Below are 10816 nucleotides of genomic sequence, written 5' to 3' on the forward strand. Positions count from 1 at the left end.
CAAGATAAGTTGATCCAATAAAAGATATTACCTCACACACCTTGCCAGTCCTGGGACCAACATGGCTGCAACAACACATAAAAAAGTGACAGGTTTCAGAGTAGCAGACGTGTTAGTCTGTATCCGCAAAAAGAAAAGGAGGACTTGTGGCACCTTAGAGACTAACCAATTTATTTGAGCATAAGCTTTCGTGAGCATCCGATGAAGTGAGCTGTAGCTCTTGAAAGCTTATGCTCCAATAAATTTATTAGTCTCTAAGGTGCCACAAGTCCTCCTTTTCTTTTTACATAAAAAAGTGAAACACAGCCACAATATATTAGTGCATCGTTATAGCTTATTATAGTCTAGAGGGCATGATTTTCAAAAAGCTAGAGGCAAATATACATATTTACTATTTGTGCATGTGATGGCTAGTAAGACACATAGCTAGCTCTTGGCATGTGCAGATACCTAAAGTGCAAGTGAAACCTATGCATTTTTGCTTATAGCTTTGAAAATTAGACCCAATGCAGTTTAAAATAATGTCACACTTTATATGAGTAGGAATGGCAGCTGCAGAGGCACCAGCTAGGGGAATATTTATAAGGGCCAACAGTTGTCATGCTTCAAGGCATTATCTGAATTCTCCCCTGCAATGGGTCAGTATCAAACGTTAGGTACATTATGACCAATAGGGTTTTACACCTCTTATGGTTAGAGGGAGAATACCAGACTAGATGGGCTATTCGTCCATTCTTGTCTGCTGGCATTTATCCCACAAGCTTGAGCATCCCTCTGTGGTGGCAAGCACAGGGTGCTGTGTACAGGCTTCAGACTTGCTTCACTGCATCTCTCTCAAGCATTGCAATCCAAACAACTCAGCCAGCTTTCCCTGCTTACACAACTGAACCATCTCCCTGTGGTGGGTGCTTGAGCCAGTTTTATCTCAGGATGGACTAGACCATAATTCTTAATCTCTCCTTTACAGCAGACCCACAACAGAAAGGCTGCAGGCAGTTCTGATGTGCCCATCACTTTAGCATTAAGGCTATGTTACATAACTAGCATTCACAGTGAATTCTGTCTGAACTTGGAGCCAAACTCTCCAGCGTCCCTTTCTTATAGCCAGTGACGACTGCCAAGCAGGAGAGCATTTCCGGACCTTTCTATCACTCCATTATGATGGGGAGCCAGTGAGAAAAATCCTGCAAAGTGCCATACACAAGGGAAGATTCAGACCCACCCTGGTCTCTAGGGTGACCAGATGTCCTGATTTTATAGGGACAGTCCTGATTTTTGGGTCTTTTTCTTATATAGGCTCCTATTACCCCCCACCCCCGTCCTGATTTTTCACATTTGCTGTCTGGTCACCCTACTGGTCTCTGAGGGAGGCAATGGCTTTCCACTGATAATGTTCTCTATGTTCCTCTGGCTCAATGGCTCTCTCTGTCATAAGGGTAAAAGCTTGTCTGTGCAGGAGACAGTCTTGGACCAGCTCCTGAGAAAGTTCTCAGAGTAGCAGCCATGTTAGTCTGGTGCCACAAGTACTCCTTTTCTTTTTGAGAAAGTTCTATGACATTAACTCCCTCAGGAACTAAGATCCATCACAAGTCACACCACCAGTTATTAAAAAAAAACTGTCAAAACAAGACACCAATGCACACACTTCTTCCTGTGGAGAGAGGATCAGAGACCAAACAACATATGGCAGATGTTAATCATGTTGCTTAATGCACTATTGGAGGGCACTCAGATACTATGCTGATGAGCAAAGTACAAGAATGTATATAGTACAGTTTAGTGACCCTCCCCACCAGCCAGTCAGGATGGAGAAGCTGCCTCCAATGTTCTTTGGGTCTCACCCTAACCCCCCATCCCTCAAAATGCTCATATTGACAAGGGACAGTAAGAGGACATTCAAATGGCTGCTAATGGTCTGCAGCAGCTTTCAGAGTCTGCTCTCCCACAACAAAGGGGAGTAACTGTCTCCTAAACAGGAGCCAGTTAACATCTTCCATGTAGTTCAAGCCAGTTCATTTGGATGCAGCTCAGAAGGGATGGCACCATATGTGGTGCACTGTGCAAAAGGGGATCTGGGTTAAACAGTAAATCGCTGCCCCAGTGCATACCTAGTCTAGTACAAACTGCTGGCAGGAGGGAAGTGCTCCAATGTGAGGCTGGTGAGAGAAATCGGACAGTGACATATGCTGAAATCAAATTGTGACCCTCACTTGTTTATCACTTGGACATGAAAGAGCCTGCTGGGTTTAATGATTCACTCCAGTGTCTATGCACAGAGCTGATACAATGGCTGCAATCAGGCTTCTCCTCTCGCTCCTTGTTGGCCTATGTGCTTATTATTTCTACAGCCAGGAAACCCTATCTGCAGGTAAGCAAAGCAGGACGGGACCCCAGGGAATTCACACCCCAGGCACAGAAGAGGGCTAGCGCTGACTCCCTGTTACAGTCAGATCTTTCGCTGATTGCCAAAAACTGAGCTGAAATCAGGATGGAGGTTAGTCCCCTTTTGTGGCACTCTCACAGCTCAGTGTAAAGGGAAAAGATGACCCCCCATTTGGTGACTACTGTCAGCATCCAAAGCAATTGAAAATACTTTCTAAAACTAAGCTAGATCTATGACAATGATCTATTTAAGAGGTATACAGAAAGTTGGAGCTGAAAAACAAGAGGTGAACAGAGAGAAAGGCCAGTGTAAAAGGGGGTAATGAAGCAGGGAACATGTGGCTCAGCCTCCACTGTAAGGGGAACCACTCCAATGAGTTTAGAAAATGCAGAATGTTGACCGGAAATGAGCCCCAATGATGCCCTAAGAGAAGCCAGATACTTTCCTACAGACGTGGTATCACAATGGAAGCTTGTGGCTGCAAGATTTCCTCCAGGTGGTGACAAAGGAGGAATGCTGGTTCTGAGTAGCAAAGACAGACCAGGACTTGGGATAACCTTGTTTCAGAGGTTGGGGAACCCGAATATCAGGAAAGGGAGAAAATACCTCTTTCTAAAAGAAGCCATTGAGAGAACCAACTTTCTGGTGCTCACCATGAGCTCCCTCTGGGGATTGGGAACTATCACAGGAGCCATGCATTTGGGGAACATGCTTTCTGTAATAGCGGGCAAGGCCACATTTGCAGAGAGCTGCATTAGCCTGCGGAATAGTCTTCCAAGGGAAATGGTGGAAGCCCCATTGCTTGGGACATTTAAAGCAAGCCTGGACAAACTCTAGTAAATGTACCATATCCTGTAGTGGCAGGGAGAGGGATGGGGTGACCTAACAGGTCCTTTCCCTCCCTAACTTGTCCAATTACACATAAGCCCATATCACAAGTGGTCTCTCCTCCAACAGGTCAGGCTGATCAAAGGTGTAACGACTCCCCAGTTGTACAAACAATTTGGTGCCGGTACTCAGCACTTTACAAACGAATACTCTCAGTACTCCTAGAGTATCACTACCTCCATTTTACAGATGAAAAGGTAGACCTTCTTCGATGGCACATATTGTTGGGATTTAGAGAATCAGTGTTGGAGTCCTGGGGCTCCCTGATGCCCAGTATCTTAGGGAAGCAGTTGGTCAAATTCCTGCTAACAGCCTTTTAAACCTCCAGAAATGGTGCGAGGGAAGCGTGTGCTGGTCACTGGTTCGAGCACTGGGATTGGGGAACAAATAGCCTATGAGTTTGCACGAATGGGAGCGCACCTGCTCCTCACTGCCAGGAGGGAGAAGCAGCTCAAGGAGGTAAGACCCCCAACCCAAGGAGGGTGGAGAAATGGAACATTTGGGCTTCTATTATACCCCACTCTCCAATCCCACACAGCAGGGTGCAGAGGTGGCCAAACGCCAGGACACATTGGCCACCCACCCACATTACAACCCCCTTCTCTCAACAGAAATTGTATTCACACCCGAGGCCAGGATGTGGCCTTGAGCACGCTACTGCAAATCATCACTTCTTTGCTCCCCTGCCCAATGTGATTCTTCAGCTGCATTCAGTCCCTTCTATTTCATGCTAGACCGAGCTCCTGCCCCATCCATTAACCTGGGACGAACTGAAGCAGGCGGCTGCACGCTCTACTCTGTGCTATGAAACAGCTGCCACGCGGAAGGCTGCACAGCCTGCTGCAGTGTCAGGTTCTTTGCTGATGGCTGCTCTTTTCTCTGCAGGTGGCACAGAAGTGTCTGGAACTGGGGGCGAGTTCTGCCAGGCACGTGGTGTCCGACATGAACAACTTGACTTCAGCCCAGAATGTCATTGAAGAAACCAGAAACAAACTGGGTAAAACTTGCATCGCTTCCCTCCTTTTTCGTGTCCTCCTGGGACAGGGAAGGACACAGACCTCTCCTGGGTCAACTACTCCAATCACCCACGCTGCCTTTCCCTGAAACAGGATGCTCCATTTTTCTGCTACCCGGAAAAAGCCTAATCATCCTAGGGATTGGCCCAGCCACGCAGATTCCCAAACACTGATTCCCTGTAGGGTTAGTGCAGCTCTCTTTTGAATAACTAATTACTTCAACTGGCAGCAGAGATGCAGAGAATTCCAGAATGACCGGCTTAGGTGCTCTTCCAAACAACGGGGACTTCCCCAGGCCCCAGCTGGGAAATCCCTGCACTAAACCTCAGTGGGCAGGGCAGCTTCACTGGGAAGTTGAACAGCCATTAGTATTATTCCATCACAGATGTTGGGGCCCTCCATGGAAAAGGGTCCTGGCTTTAATCAACAGTGACTGCTTCATCCCAAGTGGCCTGTGCGCGGTGTCAGATGGAACAAGCACCATTTCTCACAATGGAGCACTCGAGTGTGCACGGAGTAGCTGCAGACAAGTCAGACATTCAGTGGGTGCGAGGTCAGATTTATCAGGGAGGGGGGGAAGGCTGCAGTGAGAGTGGGGGAGGTCTCCAGGAGTCTGCACAGAGGAGAGAAAAGCAGAACCTGAGATGGCTCCACTGGCTTATAAGCAGGATGGAGCTGTGAGTGGTTTCTCCGCTAGGGCCCTGACTCCAAAGCCATCAGCCGTCACGAGCAACAGCAGGAGGGTATATGGGAATAGTTGATGTGCATCCCAACTCTGGGGAACAAAGAGTGGGAATTAGCTTGGGATCAAGGCCGACAATACCAGAGTCCAGTAGTATTCCCTTTTAATCTGTGGGAGTTTAGATATTGACTTCAGTGGCTGTAAGTCTAGCTCCACCTAAAAAATATTTGGGTTGAAATGTGAGTGCATCCCACTGCAAATCCCCTGATTCTGGTAGACTCTGATTCAGAACGGCTGCTATCTTGGAGCGGGGAGGGCAGATAGTGTACCGCATCCATCTGATCCAAGAACAGATGCACATACTTCATCTGAATCTGTGTTTCCCCTTCTCTTTCAGGGGGTCTCGACTACCTGGTTTTGAACCACGTTGGGGGAAGTGGCCGGTTTGGCCCATTCCAAGGAGACATGGCAGCAGTGACCAGCTCTATGACTGTCAATTTCTTGAGCTACGTCCAGCTGACAGTTTCTGCAATGACCATGCTGCAAGAGTCTCAGGGCAGCATCATTGTCATATCGTCCCTGAGTGGTAAGGAAGGCTGCTCCTTTCAGTTACCAGTGAACGCATCCAAACTGCCCTACTCAGTCAAACCAATCTCACAGCTAACAATACTGGTGGAATCATTGTTTCATCTCACCTCCTCCACAGGAAAAGCCATTAGTTACAACAACAGCCAATCTCTTCCTGCCTGTTACAAAGGCTTCTAGTTCCAGAGAAGTTTTGTTAACTCTTTGGTGGCAGAGGATGAGTAATTACAACTCTCCTCCAAATCTGTCTTTCAAAATGCTCAGTACAAACTGTTCACTGGGATCACTCACCCATCACTGAAATGCAGCTACGCTGGGGATTTAGTCTGAGTAGGAACTCAAAGCAGAGTAAAGAGGGCCACCTACCAAACCATCTACAGGTGCCCCTGGAGGTCTCCTCCCATGACATGCCCTGACACTGTTTAGCTTGTGAGATTCGATGGGATCCCAGCAAGAGCTGGTGGGGCTGCCCCATCTAATAGAAGACATGTCTGGTTTCTGAGGTTGGCAGTTATGCAACAGAAAAATGATCTGAACAGTATTTAGACTTGGATCTACATGAGACTCCAGTTTGTCCTCTGACAGCTCCACTTGCCTAAAACCTTTCCCCTCAGCGAATCGTTTACTTGGGGGAACTTATCAGCTATTCCTATTGCTTTGATTCTCTTCAGGTCGCATTGGAGGTCCATTCACCCTCTCGTACAATGCAGCCAAGTTTGCTCTGGAAGGATTCTACAGCTCGCTACGCAGGGAGCTGCACCTTCGGGAGATCAGTCTCTCAGTCACAGTTGCTGTGCTGGGATATATTGACACAGGTAAAACAAAAATGCTACTCTCTACTGGGCAGACCCAATCATTAGGCTGCAATACACAGTGCAGAAGGGGAAAAATATCATCCAGATGTTGAGAGATAATCTCAGGGGAATAAGGGGAGGTCAGGAGATTTATTACATGATGGTGATTTTAAGAACTATAGAAAAGGCTTGGGTGTTGGCTCCTGTAGTTCAGAGAGTTTATGCTCCCCAATGCACCCAGATGCAGTCTGTTTAATCTGGAAGAAGAGAGGAAAGGAGATACCCTGTGTGATAATTGTTCTCTTCATCCCAGACAATGCTTTGAAAATCATCGGTGATAAAATCACCATGCAGGCAAGTCCCAAAGAAGAGTGTGCACGGGAAGTGGTGCGGGCTGGTGTGCTGCGACATCGAGAGGTCATATATCCTTACTGGACCCTAAAGCCTCTGCTGCTGCTGAAGGAATGGATGCCAGGCCTGATGGAAAGGCTGCTGGACAAATTCCTCGTCCTGGAAAATATCCTCTAAGCCTTAGGGCAGTTCAATTTCACGTGGAAGCACAATAAAAGGAAAACCCTACTCAAGCAGAGGGGGCAACTGAGATGCTGGACTCATGTTTGTGCTGGACATAATCTTTCCAAAGTGCATAGAGAGAGAGATAGGTTAAAAGATAGGAAACAAAGGGTAGGAATAAATGGTCAGTTTTCAGAATGGAGAGAGTAAATAGTGGTGTCCCACAGGGGTCTGTACTGGGCCCAGTCCTATTTAACATATTCATAAATGAGCTGGAAAAAAGGGTAAACAGTGAGGTAGCAACATTTGCAGATGATACAAAACTACTTAAGATAGTCAAGTCCCAGGCAGACTGCGAAGAGCTACAAAAGGATCTCTTAGAACTGGGTGACTGTACAACAAAATGGCAGATGAAATTCAATGTTGATAAATGCAAAGTAATGCACATTGGAAAACATAATCCCAACTATACATATAAAATTATGGGGTCTAAATTAGCTGTTACCACTCAAGAAAGAGATCTTGGGGTCTTGTGGATAGTTCTCTGAAAACATCCACTCAATGTGCAGCGGCAGTCAAAAAAGCGAACAGAATGTTGGGAATCATTAAGGAAGGGATAGATAATAAGACAGAAAATATCATATGGCTTCTATATAAATTCATGGTACACCCACATCTTGAATACTGCCTGCAGATGTGGTTGCCTCATCTCAAAAAAGATATATTGGAATTGGAAAAGGTTCAGAAAAGGACAACAAAAATGATTATGAGTATGGAACGGCTGCTGTAAGAGAGAGATTTATAAGACTGGGACTTTTCAGCTTGAAAAAGAGACGATTAAGGGGAGATATGATAGAGGTCTATAAAATCATGACTGGTGTGGCGAAAGTAAATAAGGAAGTGTTATTGACTCCTTCTCATAACACAAGAACTAGGGGCCACCAAATGAAATTAATAGGCAGCAAGTTAAAACAAACAAAAGGAAGTATTTCTTCACACAACGCACAGTCAACTTGTGGAACTCCTTGCCAGAGGTTGTTGTGACGGCCAAGACTATAACAGGTTTCAAAAAAGAACTAGATAAATTCATGGAGGTTAGGTCCATCAATACCTATTAAACAGGATGGGCAGGGATGGTGTCCCTAACCTCTGTTTGCCAGAAGCTGGGAATGGGCGACAGGAGATGGATCACTTGATAATTACCTGTTCTGTTCATGCCCTCTGGTGCACCTGGCATTGGGCACTGTCAGAAAACAGAATACTGGGCTAGATTGACCTTTGGTCTGACCCAGAATGGCCGTTCTTATGTTGAGCAAAGATTTCCCCAATGAGCCCCAAAATACACACCTTAGATCTGGGCAGGGCCATGACATGCAACTCCATCCTTCACTCATCTCTAGCATCTGGACACCTTGACACGTGTAGCTTACAGCCTCCTCTAGTTGGACTGTTACCCCCAGCCTGGCCTGAGGTGCACGTGCAGCTACCACAGACTACCTAATAATGCATGGAATTAGACCCTAGAGTGGGGATACAGAGAGAGCACTTCCCTGTCAAGGGCTGTCCTTTCCCTGCTCTTCTAAGTAGTTCAAAACTATACAGTTGTATAGGCTTCTGGGCAGACCTCAGAGCTGCTGTCCGCCAACTAGATCAGAATGATGAGGGACAGTCCCCAATCTCTCTGTTTCAAGCTGTAGGATGTCAATACACACTAGGGAACTTTTAATGTGCATCAGGAGGATCCACAGAGTTAGTGTGAGGCATGCTGAAGTGCTGTAGATTGATACACACACGCACACACACACACGCACCCTCCGCACCCCCTCTCCCACTCTATACCAGCTGCTAATATAACTACCAGGCCGAGGACTGAGAAGGAAACATCAGAGCTATATCATAGACTGGGGTGAAAATGGCCATCAGAATCCAAACAGCTAATTAACAAACAATTACATCTAATATTTCTATAACACCTTTCATCCCAGACATCCCAAAGTGGTTCACAAACTTTTATACATAAACCACCACTAAAACATAGCCAGCTCAGGGGTGGGAGAGTGGCACACAACGGGTGCACAATGAAAGGGAAATTTTGGCACAGGACAATGAGGCAAACTGGGGAGGCTGTGTTGTCCAGGTACTAGACTTGGAGACAGAAGACCTCGGTACAATTCACAGCCATGCCACCCTCACTGTGTGACCTTCACAAAGTCACTTCACCTCCCTGAGGCTATTTCTTCATAGTAACAGAGATAACACTGCTTATCTCCCTTTGTAAAGCATTCAGATCTATGGATAAAAATCAGTAGAGAGATGCTAGCTAAATGAAACTGCCTCAGAAGCATGAAGGGTGGATTTAAGCCTGCTGTTTCAGAGAGCTTAGCTATTTCAAGCTTGTGCTTAGACTCCTGAGTTATCCCTTCCCAATAGGGAAAGGCACTGTTATAACATCGCTGCATTTTCTCTCCTGCATCACAAGCCACAGGATGGAGAGAGGGGAGTCTGAGAGGAAGAGCCAAGAAGGGAAATTTCCAAGAGTTGTGCCACATGTCTAAATGGATACTGAAGCACAGGGATTACCTCGAGCATAGCTGTTCACTTTCTGCATGTCTCGTTTCAGCTGCACCACCTTCTCCTGCATCTCCGTAATCCCCACATAGTTACAGTAATTCATCTCTCCCTGAAGTGTCCAGAAAAACTTGGCCTAGAAAACAACATGGGGGGTGCGGGGGAATGGAGGGTAAGGCACTGCTATTCGCCTCTGCAGTGGGTACTGCTGTCTAATAGCCAAGGTGGACTGTTGGTTCACAAGACTACCTAACCATCTCTCCAGTATCCCACATACCAGCTGTTATGGCTTTGATGTTCTGTTTGTCCCTCCCACAGCTTCCATCCCTGCCCCAAGTACAGGAACAGAGCAACTGAAAACCAGGCTCTGTGTGCAACGGGAGCGTTAGTGATCTGAAATCACAAAGATAGCCTGAAGCTATCTTTTTACCCCCCCTATTCTGATGCTGAGTAGGGCTGTGCCTACTCGCAGTGTAAGTTGCAGCAGCCTCTGGGCTGCTCTAACATTCTGCTTCCCATAGCTCCCTGTGAACTCTGTTAAGCAGAGAACAGCTGTAGAGCTGTGAAATCTGGCCATCCCCTCAATGGACCCTTATGCTATGGACTAGGAGAAGGACTGGGGTAGAGCTTTTACACTGGTCAGGCAGCTCCCTGCACAAGGGGAAGTCTCAGGGGGACATTTACACTGACTTTAAGGACCCTTTACACTGCCAGAGCGGTGACATACACAGAATGGTCAGGTGCCTTCAGGCTGCCATTAGATTCATGTGGGTTGGAATCAGGGGAAAGTTAATGTCACAGAGCAGATAGAGAGCTGGCAAGAGTATCCGAGTCAACCTAAAGAGCCCTTACTACAGGGAAAAGGAGGAAGTACAACAATAGCTTCAGTAGCACTTCCTCTGTCGATTCCAGTCTCTATTCCCTGCACACTCCCCCAGCAAACAAACATAAAAAACTCCTAAAAAAGAGAGTAATTTTTCCATTGGGTGAGGGGAATTTGCTCCCATAATTCCCTTTAGTGGAAATCGCATGACTAGATTCATATTGACCAGGCTGAACATATATCACCATAACCTGTGATTTCAGTAACATTTAACTCCCCTTAAAGCTTGGACCACTTTGCAAATAGCGATCTGACAATCAGAGTCAACACGCAGGTGGAGACTAGAGTGGTGGTCTCAAGCTAGCACTTCATTCCCTAGTCCCAGAAGAGATTGATCCAGGTCATGTGATGAGGCTACATCCAGGCTTTTCCATGCTGGAGGCAGGGGGGAACCCTGAGAGGGATGCGGGTTTCAGGAAAGCTCATGCACAATTTGGAAAACAGACTTTTCCCTCCTCTTGTGGCACAGATACCAGCAGCCTAAGCAGAAACAGGGAAAGAGTG

General features: G+C 46.6%; 1 protein-coding gene across 1 annotated transcript; it reads left to right on the forward strand.

Annotated features, from left to right (window-relative positions):
• Window positions 1-295: 295 nt before the first annotated feature.
• Window positions 296-6949, forward strand: LOC144275618 (hydroxysteroid 11-beta-dehydrogenase 1-like protein B). The gene is made up of 6 exons (XM_077835013.1): window positions 296-2368; window positions 3600-3730; window positions 4157-4268; window positions 5367-5555; window positions 6226-6369; window positions 6662-6949. Exons 1-6 carry the CDS (start codon window positions 2269-2271, stop codon window positions 6874-6876), a joined length of 891 nt encoding a protein of 296 aa, XP_077691139.1. The 5' UTR covers window positions 296-2268; the 3' UTR covers window positions 6877-6949.
• The last annotated feature ends 3867 nt before the right edge of the window (window positions 6950-10816 follow it).

The sequence above is a fragment of the Eretmochelys imbricata genome, chromosome 15 (assembly GCF_965152235.1).
Source record: "Eretmochelys imbricata isolate rEreImb1 chromosome 15, rEreImb1.hap1, whole genome shotgun sequence".
NCBI lineage: Eukaryota > Metazoa > Chordata > Testudines > Cheloniidae > Eretmochelys > Eretmochelys imbricata.